The sequence below is a fragment of the Gallinula chloropus genome, assembly GCF_964237585.1.
Source record: "Gallinula chloropus genome assembly, chromosome: 2".
Classification (NCBI taxonomy): domain Eukaryota; kingdom Metazoa; phylum Chordata; class Aves; order Gruiformes; family Rallidae; genus Gallinula; species Gallinula chloropus.
The window spans coordinates 79479193-79494038 of record NC_140086.1 but is presented as its reverse complement, the minus strand read 5'-3'; the positions used below and the strand labels follow the sequence as shown (position 1 = coordinate 79494038).

The 14846-nt window shown below is 42.0% G+C and overlaps 1 protein-coding gene across 1 annotated transcript in view; it reads right to left on the bottom strand.

Annotated features, from left to right (window-relative positions):
• Positions 1-14846, bottom strand: part of TRIO (trio Rho guanine nucleotide exchange factor) — a 251584-nt gene that overhangs the window by 114547 nt on the left and 122191 nt on the right. The window contains exons 12-14 of the mRNA XM_084260751.1: positions 7124-7293; positions 6015-6189; positions 1-196 (exon numbers count right to left, since the gene is read on the bottom strand). Coding sequence (XP_084116877.1) covers positions 1-196; positions 6015-6189; positions 7124-7293 — 541 coding nt within the window. The remainder of the gene's footprint in view (positions 197-6014; positions 6190-7123; positions 7294-14846) is intronic.

The following is a 14846-nucleotide window of genomic DNA, read 5'->3' as shown; positions in this document are numbered from 1 at the left end:
CAGATGCCTGCACTTCATTGACATACTGCAGCAGATCCTGCCCTTGGTGGATGACATCAAAGGTCAAGTTATTCATGGTCAGGGCTTTGTCTGCATGATGCTGGAGCCTCTGCTCTGCTATTGTAAGATCTTCAGTGTCAAAGTCATTCATCTGCTGAGAGAGCTCATCATTCCAAGACTCGAGGTCTGAAATTATCTAGGTGAGAAAGGAGGAAGAGAATGTTCAATTACCCATTACACAGCAAGCATTTATTTCCAATGTTGCAGTTATGATGGAGGTCAGGAACTTGAGTTGCTCGTTGTTAATTGACTTCACCGACCAAGATCGGAATGGCTCAGACACAGGCTATTTCAGCATTCATTTCAAATTTTGGCAAACAATCAGAAAGAATCTCTTTCAGAACCACTACAGTTTTCCTTCAACCACTGCTTGCAATACTATGGGTACCCTTGCCTTATTCAAGATATTCCTGCATCAACACATCACTTGTGAAAGAGATGAAGTTAAAATGGCTTTATCTCTGCTTTTAAAGGAAAACGTTGAGCTAAAATACCTTTTCAGCTCTTCAGACTGCACCAAATAATAATGCACACACATCAGGAGCCAGCTGAGCTTTCAATCATGCCAGTCTCGAGCCCCTTTACAAAGAAGCCAGCTCTGCCCTCCTGTGAGGGCACCTTCGACTTCTGGCAGGTAACTGAGAAGTACTACCTCTGACAAAAGGCAGGTACTCAGCGAAAGGAGCAAAACCAAAGGACATTACTTTATTACAGTATTACTGTAGGTTCAGAGTAAAGTTTGTTTGTTTAAATAATTCAGCTCCACTGCAGTTTACACTTTGATTCCAGATTTTACTCAGTCCAAAGAAGGGATAAGCTAAGGAAGTAATTTTAACACACTTATCATGGTACGTTCTGCTTGTCCGAGCACATGCATTTTCAAAAATCACATTGCAAAGCCTGGCTTAAGTGTGAAATATTCCTTCTAATTACGATACAAAACTTTTTAAAGTCTAACATGTAATGCTTACGATCCTCATTGATCAAAGTGGGTGAAGTTCTTGTGGCATAGGTTTGATGCATTCAAATCTGCCTGACACACTTTTCCCTCAAGCATTTAATCATTTCTTTTCCCCAGTTTTTCAGTAGTTTTGCCACAAACTAATGCAGTTCAGTGGGAAAGCAAAATTACAGATCTCAAGAACCAAGTATGGCTTAGCTCCAGAGTTCTACGATTTCAAGAGTTCAGTGAACTGATGTGAATGGTGTTAAGTCACAGGAAAACACCTATTTATGCAGAAAAGACACAGCAAAAAGAGGATCTGATTAAATGGGGGACTGACCACATAAATATTTAATCAAAGTAATTTGTTGCCAGCTAAACTAATATGCTTCTGTGCTTTCCAAGTGTTTAATCAGAGCTGTGAAGTTACTGAGACAGTTAAACTACAAGAGAAATCCTAGGAAAACAAGCCTTTTAGAAAAAAAAAAGAACTGAGGAAAAAAACAAAGATAAATCATCTGTATAAAGTTTCTGTAGTCAGGGACAGAAGGTTTCTTGAAGGCTTGTTTCCATTCTGCTCATGTGGCACCATGAAAAACAGACACATCAAGCAATTATTAAAATTGTGGCATCAGTGACTTATCTTCTGTTTTAAATGTGTTTTGCAAGAATTCTTAGTTGATTTGCTAAGTACTGATGTTTTGCACCCTGCCATGATGGGAGATGCCACTCAGGGTATTTACAATCCCTAACCCTGATCAGCCAGCTCTACCAAAGTGAAAACGGGCAGAAATTCATGTTTCAGGAGTAACAGTGAAAACAGAAAAGTCGATGGACAAAGGATACAGGAAGATATACAGGACAAGGCTTTTCACCACTGCTTAAAGCTTCATCTTTCCTCTGAACACAACACCCAAACACTCTATGCGTTATACGTGGTTTCCTCTCCAAAAACACATGCAGGTTTCCCCTACCACAAAACCCTTCAAAGCTTTCCTTTATTTCCCTCTTACTTAGTCCATGCCCAAATGTCTCATCACCTCTCTCTGCTCTTCACCTCCTTTTATCTGACCAGAAATATTTCAGAAACTTCCAAGTCCTCCTGACCGTCCAGCACGAGAAACCAGTTACTCCCAGCTACCCCCTTTTCTGCTGTCACTCGCCTCAGACCTGCTCTTCCCAGCTTGTCTTCAAAGGTCCTTGTTTATTCATTACCAAAAGCAGTGAAGGTCATCCAATGTTTGCTTCTTCAAACCATCCCCTGCACTATGGAAGTTCTCACAAATATGATTTACCATCTTGTTTTCATTCAGTTAACAACACTGATAAATAAACCTCAAGAAGTAACTGTAGTTAGACTTGGTCAAACTGAGAAATCTGAGCTGTAAAGGAGGTTTGTGGAACTCTGCCATCAAAACATCATCTTTCACTATCTATCTAAACTCCATTACAAAGCAGATTTAGATTTAGCATGGCACATTTATGCCACTGCTCTAAAAACAAACCCAATCTATCTCATTTCAGAACAGATACCAAATTCTCACCTCTCTTACTAGCAAATTGAGTGGAAATGAAGTGACAAACACAACAAGATCAAAATACGACATGTGCATGAATCAGTATTTTTATAACAATGGAATGATTTAAGTAGGTTGTGGTCACTATGTTGTCTCAGATTATCCTGAGAATCGCTGTGCCAGATAACAACAGGGAGCTTTAATAGGTCAACACTGCACGTCACCTCAGCCAGGAGGTGTCAGTGATATCGCTCCCAAAGAACAGCAATGAGCAGCAGCTAGAATTATAACTTCTCCCCATATTATTTCATGCATGGTTAAGATCATGGCACACATATTGTTTAAAGCAGGTGATCTATTTCACCCACTGCTACTACCATGGAAACCTAAAACTGCATCAAGGGCAGAGTTAAAACAAAAATAATAATGTGCATTAAACCCTCTCTGCACAGAATTTGAGCGAGCAGGCTCCTATGCTGTTTGTCAAGCTTTGTCATGACAATTAGCATTAAAGTAACAGAACAAAGATGAATGACTAAGAGGCATCTAAAGTAACTGAATCACAAATTATTACCAATCTCGGGAAATGGACAACCCAGTACAAACACAGGGCAACTACTTACCGTAGCACGTGCTCAACAAGTTCCTAGTGCAGAGTCTGAGCTGCCTGACACTCCTAGGTTTTAACAAATGTAAAGGTAACACTGACTGGAAACAAGGCAGGGTGTAACACAGAAGGGATGCCAACTCTTTCACACCGAGTGGGAAAGGAATAAAGAACCACGGGTCCCTTCTCAGAAGGGTCTAACTAACATTCCTTGTACCAACTGAGTGCTAACCAGGACCTGGAAAATATCTTATGTGCTGGGGAGAAAGAAAAAGGGAAAATGGGAAAGGGAGAAGAGTTAGGTCTCTCTGATCCAGCACTTTGCATCCTTGCCTTTTCAGCTGCATGACTTAACAGGCATCCTGTAAGTATGGTCTGAAAATAGACTTGAGATAAAGCTGTGAGTTGAAAAGCGTGTGGTACGCTTTGTGTGGAGCCCTGACATAGGCCTTGAGGCATTTAAGTTTCAGACAAGCAAAAATGCACAGACACAGATGAGACGCACACGCTTTAGGCTGCACACACTGCCACTAGTGTTACTTACTCACTGGCTAGGTCCATAGACATCTTCTTTGTGTGACTAATCCCCCTAGCAAGAGACTCTTCACAAACCTTATTTTGCTCCTTCTTGCCTTTAGTTAATACAGGTGTTCACAAGAGACTCCTTTAAATAGCTCATGACCGATGGCACTTAAAGGTTTGCTGGGAATAGAAAAGGCCAATTTATATGCCAAAAAGCAAGGGGCAACACTGGGACAGTGTTGCATTTACAGCAATTTCAGGAGAGCAGGAGAATCTGGAAAATTGCAGGGCAAAAGGCAGCAGCTGAAAGAAACTGTGCATTTCATCAGTGAATAATCAGGGAAGAGTAAGGGCAAAAAGATGACTATCCCTGCCAGCACATGTAATCACTGTCCCCAGAAGCACAGCTGCACAGGGTGATCCCACAGTGCTAGAGGAACCCTTTGTCCAGTTGTAGCCTGCAGTGTTCTGCAAGCAGTAAGACACCCTAGAAACACCACTTGCCTTCCAGAAAAACTGTTCTCACAGGATGCTCCACTGAATGATCTGTCCCTACAGCCAAGTCTTCATTGACTGGACTAGTCACACAAAACTTTCTAGGACAAAAGAAGAGGTCAAAACAAGGTCTGCAAGTTCCTAGCTGGCATCTGGCTCCTCCTCACTATCACACTACTTCAGCTGATCTTCTGCTTTCAAACAACTGACCTGGAACTAGTCCCTGTATATTCTTCCCGGAAGTTTCCAAACAGATGTCTGCCTTCAGGGGGAGGGAAAAGAGAAGCGTGCTTTGCTGAGGAAGCAGGGAGAGGGCACGGTACAGAGACAGCAAAGCAATCAACATTTTGCTGAAGACAAACAGCCAGGGTCATTTTGTTCCCCGGAGGACTCTGGCAACCTTAAATAAGCATCGGTTTTGTTTCCAAGCCACATAAACAAAATCAACCGACTCCTTCAACAAGGTAATTGGTACTCTGCTTTCTTTGGCAAAATATAGAGCGCACAAAGTGCCAGCTTCAGAAAAGCAAGACCTGTCAAGCTCCCCTTTGCTTTCCACTGCAAAATCCTATGGCCGCTGCCAAACAGCACACACAGAACTGCCAACAGCCATACAGATACTGTCCTGTGCTGAAGGACTAGATCACATCTGCAAAGTAGCTCCTGCAACCATCCGCCTTCTACTATAGAATGTTTAGGTAAGTAAGCTACAGCCAAGAGCAATTGCCTTACCCATGAATTTCCCTCACACCTTTCACCTAATTCTTCCATTAATTTTCTCGGTATCTGCCTCGCTGCCCACAGCTGCCACTTCCTCAATACAAGTGTTCTGAGAACATCACACAGGCACCATCCAGCCACCACAGGCCACTTCTGCAGAGACTGTGAAACTGCCGACAGCCCTATAAAAGGGGGTACCTTCCATTTCCCTCCACATACGCCGGTCATCATCCAACTTATCACTACAGTAACAATTCTGCCAAGCCTTTCCCTTGCATAATCAAGAGAGCTACCATCACCTAATCAAAACAGCAAACTCCCTGCAGACTAATTTCATCCCCTCACTGTGAGCTGCGAAAGAGAGAACCTTCTTAGTCCTCCTTTACACCAGAGCTGTTATTACTGTAGAGCACACACTCTCACTTCCTCTATGGGCACAGATGAAGGAACTGAGTCTGCCTGTTCCTATATTGCTCCAAACAATACGCTTGGCTAAATCAGACTTCAGCAATGGTATCTAATTCTGATTTTCCAACCGATTAGCTGCAACCCTTTCCCAAGGCTTGGACAGTCTCAAACCTTCTTGAAGGTTTGCAGGGGTATGGCACTAGAACCGCGTTTGCATTATTTTCAGAGGTGGAAAATAAAAAAAGGCCAAAAAAGAAGACCATATAACACCCCTGAAATTAAAACAGAATTCCAAATGCCATTTGAAGCCTTCAACTGAAAAAAAAACCCAGACTGCTACATCGGAAAAGAAGAGAGTTTAGAGCAAAGCAAGAGCTCAGGGGTTTGTACTAAACCACCTTGTAGTTCTTATTCCTATTAACTGCACGCACACTAGTTATATTAAGGTAGCTTGATATTCAAACCAAACTTACCAGGTGAAGCAACAGGTACATTAGGATTTTACAAGACACTTGCTTAAAGAGGCACTGGAAGCTAGAGTGGGAGTTAATATCAAAAAGCTCAGCTCTGCAACCTCCTGACACTTTCGCATACAGGACAAACACCTTAGTTCAGGGTAAGAATTAATTATCCGTTGTTTGAGCTACATGCCACTGTAACTACACAGCCACCTCAGTCAGCATAAATGTTCCTGCACTGGAGGAGAAGTAAGAGCAGCACAACTCCAAGAGCAGACACTCACATCTATTGCATCCCTTTCAAATATGCGGAGCTGCAGGAACAGCTCAAGCTTGATCTTGCGTTCTTGAAAAAGCTCCTCCATCTGAGACTGGGCCTCATCCAGCTGCTGCAGGACTGTCTCTATGTGGTTGATCGAGCTGTTATGGGGGGTCTTGTTACTAGAAATGGCAGAATCCCTATTCAAAGCAGCGGGGGAGGGGAGGAGGAGAAGAAAAAAAGACAAAGAAAAAAGTATTACTGGAAAAACCAAAACCAAACAACCCAACATACAATTCAGATGCCGTACATGACCGCAAAATATAAGGTGGTGTCAGGTAAGGTCAGTGCACGTCATATTACATGAAATCTTAAGTCTGTACATCTTTGTTAATAGAAGTCTACACAATGTTTTAGAACTTGAAAAAGCATTAGGGAATAAGGTTACTTTCTTTTTTTTACACTTAAGGGCATTCTGTTTACAGGAAAAATAAAATATAAAACCAGAGACAAACTGTTTATTTTGTGAAAAAGAAGTGACATCCGATAGCTATTTACTTTACTGAACCTTTCTAGCAATGAAAAAACTCAAATTAGGTAACAATTTAAAAAAAAAATTAATCTTTTACTTCAGCATAAAACCTAAGAATGCAGATATGATAATACCAGCTCCTGCAGCAAAGGGGACATGCACTAGTGTAACTGGGGCCCAAATTTATTTAGATTGCTACTGAATGAAATGGACTGCAAACTGATGGTCTTTACTACAGTGAAGTTGCTTATCAGTCTGCAAAACAATTTTGAGTGTCTTTATAAAAAGGCTGCTGCCTGGAACTCAAAATGCTGTGGAGCTCTGCGTGTCAGACTACAAAGGCATACGATTGCTCCTATCACAAAGGTAGCTTATGTAAACAAAATCTCCTTCTTGTGGAGGTAGTGTTTATATGCTAAGCTTCCTGTACACAGAGGGTTAGAAGACCATCAGTACAGCACAAAACATCATTGTAATCCTAATATTTACAAGTTTTATTTATAGGTCCTATCTTGTAGCCATCATCTCTACCCTCAAAATGAAAGAGCCTCAGAGAATACTAGAGGTACACTGTTAAGAGGTTTAAATAAAAACTGCTTTACCTTAGTTGCTGTATAAGATCTTCACCTTCTTTTATGACATTCACTGTGACCTGCAGAGTGGTCTGTTGCTGCTGACCAAAACGTTTAATCAGGTCTTGGACAGCCTCCACAGACTCAGCGTAGACATCATCGAGCAGCTCTTTCTGTAACTCTTCAAGCCATGTCCACAGCTAAAGGAGAGGGGCAGAAAAAAAAAACAATCAAAAAAACATAAGCCCCACAATCAGGCAGCCACTATTCCAAATGAATCTCCCTGGACAAGAGAAAACAGACTGAGGTGGTGGGGAGAAACAGGATTTGCTTCTCTCCACAGAAAAATGTCATCCCCGATCTAATGAAAACGAGCCTTTGTTTCAAATCAGGTTTTTGCTTCTTCGAAATACCAGGAAAGCTTTACCCGTGTTGCTAAGTCACCCTTTCTTTCCCATTTTCCTTCTACAGCACTGAGCGTATCCGATTGAGCAGCACAGAGTTCATAGCGAGAATCCCATCTGCAGCTCTGCGAGAGAGTCCCTGGGAGGGAAATGCTATGGTAACACTCCCTGAGAGAAGGGAGGAAGGAAGGAAGGAAGGAAGGGAGATGTATTGTAGCCACCATCGAATTTACACTGCCAGCCTGACACATGCACACAGATAACGTAACACTTTTCAGCGGCCTTCAAAAAAACCCCCACAAAATACAGAGAAAAATCAGATGTTAGAAGTTATTTTTCAACCACGATCAGTACAGTTATGGTGTTCACCCCTTCATCTCAATTTTGCCCTGTTACAACAAAAGTCACATAAGTAATTCCACCAGTTAATTCAATGTTTCACCACGCATTTAACATATGCACACACTCCTGTTCAGAACAGCCCATGCACTGCAGCTTATGGAAGAACCTCTAGGTACATGCTAGCCAGGTACTGCTGCTGGGCACCTGAACCCTACGGTGTTCTCTGCCATTGTTTCACGACAGAACCTGTTGCATCCTAAGCTCTGTGTGAAAATGATTATTCATCAACGAGCCATCAGCCGTCTATCCTGCAACTGATAAAAACACTGCTCGGAGAGGGGGAGCAGGGCTGACTCTACCAGCACTCACAGCACAGGAAACATTCTGAGTTCCTCCTTCCTATTTAACCATCACATCACAAACTCTGCAATTCCAAGAACAAGGATTACAGCTTTTTAGCCTGAAAGGATGACTCTGATTTTAATGCTTTCAAACACATCTTTCGATTACATCTTAATCTTTGCTTTCATACATTTTGGAGATAGGAAAGGCTTTATTAACTTTGAATCTAATTAAAAGGTTAACATATTTAAAATACAGACAGTAAGCAATCAAGCTGGCTTAATTTCAAAAGACAGAAAAACAATAAAACGTGGTTTATTTCTTTGCTTAACATTTCCTACAGAAATATCCATTTCATGCTGCTGTTTCTATAATGTTCTGATCACAAAGGTTTCATAATTACCAATGGAGCTACATTAATATAGAAAATTCAATGAAGGATACCAGATCTTGATTAACTGACTCCTTTCTTAGAGCTTTACATGCCTCCTGAGGTAGGATTTGAGTTCACCAAGCTATAGGCCAAATTTTCACAAGCTGTGAAGAACTGATGGCATTTAACCAGACTCCAAACCTACTACCCCCACCCCTCCCCAAACATCTGCCTATTTATCCACAGGGTTATTCTAACTACTCATATGCTTCAAAGACAATGCCTGTCACAGATCTGCATGCAACTCCATAGCCATAAACAGCACAAGCTCAACCCACAAGCGTCTTCCTGATTATAAGGAGACTAAATCAATAGAACTGAGCAAGTGGGTCAAAAGCACTCATCAAAATTCATTCCAGCATAACCCAATGCAGCATCCAATTTTATCCCCCCCAGTGCATGCTTAGGAATGCAAATTTCACGCTGAGACAAATGAAACTTACGAGCAAGAAGCCTGACCATAAAACCTGAAAACTTTATTCAGGTTTCAACACTGCAAACATGTTTTTATTCCTCTCAGCTTATGAAGCTTACGTCCAAACTGTAATAATAGGCCAAGTTAGAGACTCTCCACATGAGCTGGTGTGTAAACATCACCCGTGCAGCTTGCAATTGCAAAGATACCGGGACAATTACGGGCGTTTGGTGCTAGCTAGAAGAGCTCTACCTCATTTTTATTGCACAGTCTATGAAAGACCAAATTTTCGGAGACATTTATTACAGACAAACTGGAATTAAAGCCATTTTGAGACTCTTGGACTGTATCAAGTTTGCCCCATGACCCCCTTACAAGCACCTGCACTGTGGCTCAAGACAGGGTTAAAAAACACCTCATTTTTTTCCCAATGCATCTTCTGCCCCTGGGCCGTGTCCCAACCTGTACAGCGGACACTTCGCCTCTGCATTTCTTACTCTTCACACATACAATTCATCTACTTCTGTAACTGGGTGGAGAGGTCCTGGCAAGAGCAACCTGACTTACAAGTGCTGGGCTGGCGGTCAACTGTGCAAGGCAATACACCCTGGATGCTAGAGACCAAGCCAACACAGAACAGGCAGACTTTTCCTTCTGAGTAGCCAGGTCAAAGCAACACCGCTTGCCCAGAGCAGAGAGGCACGGGCATCGGCACAACAAGTGTTACCCCGACTGTCTTCGTGCCTGGTCAGCACCTCATGACTGTGAACATGGTATCTTGCTCCCAAGGTATCAAGGTGCTCAAAAATACACTGCCTTTGCCTACTTCATTAGCTGAATCGCCCACTGTTTGGACACAAAAAACCATTTTACAAATGCGCAGAAAGAAGAGGCCAGTGATTAGCATGCATTACTTGCCTAGCTATGATTCATACGCCCTTGCCAGTGGAACAGTTTAAGCCATTTCTGGAGTGACTAAACAGCTCTGTGACACTTCCATGGCAAAAGTTACTTTAACAGATTACAAAATAAGCTTTTTACACTTTCCTGCTAAGTAAGAATCTGACAAATAGCTTCCCCTCAAAATAATCTTGATGTTTATACACAAAAGTTAGAATAAAGTCAACAGAGATGAACAAAAGCGCCAGGTTATTAAAGCTGGATAGAAATGCATGCAATTTACAGAGAGGGGCCCAATTCATAACAGGCAATAGCCAGCTGGCTTTGATACAGCTTCAAAAACAGAATGAATATCGGATATACTGGATATTACACAAGTTACCTTGTTTTCAAACAGAAAACTAAGTATGAAGACAATACAAGATTGCACAGCAAAGCCAAAAGAAAGCAACCATTTTACAGCAGGGGTAGGGAGGCTGGAGCTCACCCATACATGTTCGGCAGTGCAGAACTACAGATTTCACAGTGCAATGATTTTCGGAGGTAACGCATTATTCCATCATAAGGAACTTGGCAACAAAAATATGGTGGGGGTGGAAAAAACAACAAACTTCTCATTAAAAAACTATTAACTTTCTCTCAGTGTGAGCTTCTGAGCACCTTCTAGGCGTGATTTTTTCTCTTCTGTGTAAAATAAGCAGCACAGAGATCCCTAAACAAACCACTGAGTCCTGTGACCTCAGTAAGAACTTGATCCAGCAGCAAGACAGCTTTAACATACAGAGAGAAGACTGTATAAATAACTCAATCCAGTCACAGAAGGAGGCTCTTCTGCTCTTTTCAGCTGCTCTTTACATCTTATCAGAATTAAAACTGGAGAGGGAAATCAAATTCTGAATCCCTGACAGGGAAATGTTTCACCCAGCAGATTTTTTTTTTCTTCTTGATCTAAATATAGCACAGACTAAGAAACATCTGCTTGAGTGAGCCTGCATCCTGTGCTACCTCTTTCCTAAATTCTTGGGAGCATGCCATTAGTCACTGAGATGGTATTATTTTAATTGTCTGCAACATCCTGGAAGTTTCAGTGTTTCCATCATGGGCCTCTATCCATTTAAATCAAATCCCTGCAATCTCCTGAAAGACTGCAACTAAATAAAACCCTACAGTATTTTGCCAAATAGAAACGGAGAACAATTATTTTTGAGTAAATACCTCCACAAGCACACAGGGTAATTTCATTCAGATAAAATACCAGTCACACACTTTTGCAATTTATATTGTTTTTCATTTTTATAATAATGGCTTTTGGATACTCAGTCAGCCTTTTCAGCAGGGTAAGAGAAAGGCTCACAATTTCTGCATTTAAAAAACGGCCAATTCCTCTTTTTGGCCCCTGCCCCCCAGCACAGCGTTGCAGTATCTGTATTAGCACAGACACAGTTGTTGAAGGAGCTATTTTGTTGTACAGGGCCAAATGTTGCAATAGCTTTCCCTAACAAGTATATCTGGGTATAGAAAGGGGCTGATACACGTGTATGTCTGCAAGCTTTGGCTTTCAGGACATGCAGTGGATAACAACCGTATCTTTTCAAAGATGTTAAAAACCCCAACAGCTTGTCTTTCACAGTCTGTGACATTTGACATACTAAATGCAAGCATACTTTTTCAAAATTAGGTTTAATTATCTTTAAAAAAATCAAATATCCCTGTTTACAGTTATAATAATCAATTTCCCATTCAGAATAAACTCATCATTGAAGAAAAACCAAGTCGCTCACATCTTCCTACAATGACATTAACTACTAGTACCCTGTTAGCATTTGTCCCATTTCTGAACAACGAAAAAACCCACCTGTTCCATAGCTTCACACAGTTTAAAGGCCTGTTTCAGCCTCACTTGTCTCAAGCACTTAGTGCCACCTCAGTAATGCTTGGACTTAAATTTGGTTGAAAAACTCAAGAGAGAAAATCTGTGCTGGGTAACTGGACTCCAGTCCTACCAAACCAGTAAAACACAACAGACTGGAGTATGCTGCCACTGAATGGGGTTCTCCTATTTCAGATTCAAACACTGTCCTCCTCAGCTCTCGAATTCAAGATGACCTGCGTATGACAGCCTGGACTTCATGTATTATGCCCGACCTGTCAACTGAGCACTGTTGTGCTGTAAGGACACCAAAATATCAGAGATGCACAAAAGCCCCAGGGACAGACAGAGTCTTAACACTTTGCTGAGGGCATCCAAGAGATGCCCTGCTGCCCGGAAAGGGCACGTAGAGGAGAGAGCAGCCTTACTGTGACACCCACATCGAAGCTGTAGACCACCATCATGGGAAAACAAATGCTCCGACTGACAGGGAACCAGAAGAGTAGGTCTGCCACCTCAAGGCTCCCCTGGGATGAAACAAATGAAAGGCTGTGAGGATAGACCCCCTTCCACACAGGATGATGGAAAGGAGGATGTATTTCTGTCAGTGAGTTGCAAGACAAGTTGACACCTTTATCAACAAGTAATTTTTAGTCAAATACACGTCTTGTAGCTAGATGTGAATGACTCAACATCATTATGGTCAGAGAAAGACTTTCTCAGCCTCCCTATGCACTGGCACCCTCAAAACCATGTCATCTTCCTTCAACAGCCTGCAGATATTACTATTTCATTACTTTTGTTCAGGAACAGCAAGGCTTTGTATTTGAAATCGTAACCAATCCCACTTCCTTTTCCTTTGTTTCAACCTCAGTCTGTTCTGGTGTAAAGCCTAGTTTGAGTAAGATGAAAGGAAGAAAAGTGACGTCTAGTAACACCATTAAGCATATTGTGTATATATAAAAAGTACTCTGCGCTATTTTATACTTACTTGTCAGAATACACACGAAAGGTTACATAGAAAAAGCCAAGAGGCTCTTAGAGATCACTCTCTTCCCTGTACAGTCAGCCTGAACTGTATTCCCACACTTGGACTCCAATGAGGAAAGTATCTGCTGCTCTACTTTGGCACCACTACAAACACCTGGTTTGGCCAGGACTTCGGTCTTCCCACTCGGAGATGCTGAGGGAGCCATTTTGGAGAGAGGGTGTGTGCACGGGTGTCTGCCGGGATGTCTGCGGAAGAATTTGAACTCACACCAAAATCCTGTTTGCCTCTACCTGGTGACAGATTTCACAACAAGGACTAACATGACACTCACTCCTATGTTTTGCACACAACCTTTTATGACAACCATTTAGTTAGGAAACGTACCCTTCATCTGTGCATTTATTTTCTCACCTTGTCCCTCCCCTTACTATCAAATGTCAAAAGGCACAGAAGCTGTAGGGGACTCGCTGTCTTGCAATAGGCAACAGCTTCAGATGTTCTGTCGCGTTTTATCCATCCCCAGGCTGGGAGCCTGCCAGCACCCAGCACTTTCAATGCAAACACTCTGATAGGGATATTATTTATGGTCCCAAACACTTTGAAAGCTCACCAGTGCTCAGCTTCAGTACCTCACTTCTGGAAAAAATGGGCTTACAGATTGAAATTCCTCACTGTTTGCATGGGCGCTGAAAATCAATATTCACAACTTCATGAACTTGAAACTAGTAATAGCAGCAAGCAATCACAATTTCTATATAGCAAACCACTGATTTTCTTGGATCACTTGTAAGAAAGATGAGTAATGGCGATACCACTATATAACATCATGTCTCTGGCTTCCCCAAATACCACCTTTCACCCCCGAAACAGTGAGAAATAGGGTCCACGAGGAGGCTGAGAAATGACATTTTGGTTTCTGATGTTTGCAAGCTCCAGGGAGCTTTTGGCCACCTGGCGACAGAACTCCTGGAAATCTTAAGAACAGCCAGCATTTCCAGTGTGCATCGTAACTGGGTGCTGCACACGTACTACACACCTGTTCTGTGCTGAAGTTTGTTACTTCCAGGATCTGTCAAGCCAGCCTATTGCTTTTCCAGCTGCACCGATGTACTAGGTACAGTGCTTAGTAACAGCGCTGTGTGGGCGCCGCAGGGCTGACGCTTCCCGCAGCACAGGAAAAGTTGCTGGGAAATTCTCTGTAAACGTTACGTACAACTGTGGGGAAGGAGTAATACTGGAATGCTCCCATCCAGATGAGGAGCATTCGTTCAGCATGAAGTATTTCTGGGGAAAAGAATAAAACACACCAAAACATCCTACTTGAAAACCAACAAGGGACTGGATGGATCAGCCAGCAACTCGGATGACCAGCTTTTCTCAGCTCTGCAGCTCCCCCCGAACTGTCACAGGCAAACAAGGTTTTTATTCTTCAAGCTTACTGTTTAGACCAAGAAAGCAGAAAAAAGATGCAATAAAACAAAATTCACCCTGAATACTTGAAGGGCAAAATATGTTGCTGTAGCTTTTGTTTCGATTTGGTTTTGTGTTTTTCAAAGAAACCAAACAAAACCCAACAAAAAACTGAAGCATCTCTTTCCTGTTCAACAACTAGGGTATTATCCTACCACTCAAACTCATCCCTTCACTACCTAAGCACACACATTAATTTCTTCACTCTACTTTACAGCAGAAAGGTTACGTGCTTACAGGTAATGCACTAATCTATTTCGTGACTTCCCACATCCAGCAGGAGAAATGAGATTCTCCTGCCAACAAAGCATGGATGACTTTCAGGTTCAGGGCATTTTTATCTTCCATCTGTTTTATGATACCTTCCCAGCACTCCACATGCACGTTTGATAACAAACAACATGCTCTTGAAAACAGATCTGAATACCAAATGCACAAGACAGCTTTGAGCTTGCTGGTTTTTTGCACTTTAACCAAAGGACTGGTCATCGAAATATGAACTACCTGCCTCACACTCATATGTATTTTTAAATAGAATGCAAGTAAATAAAAAAAAACAACCCAACAGTCTGGCTTACATAAATAA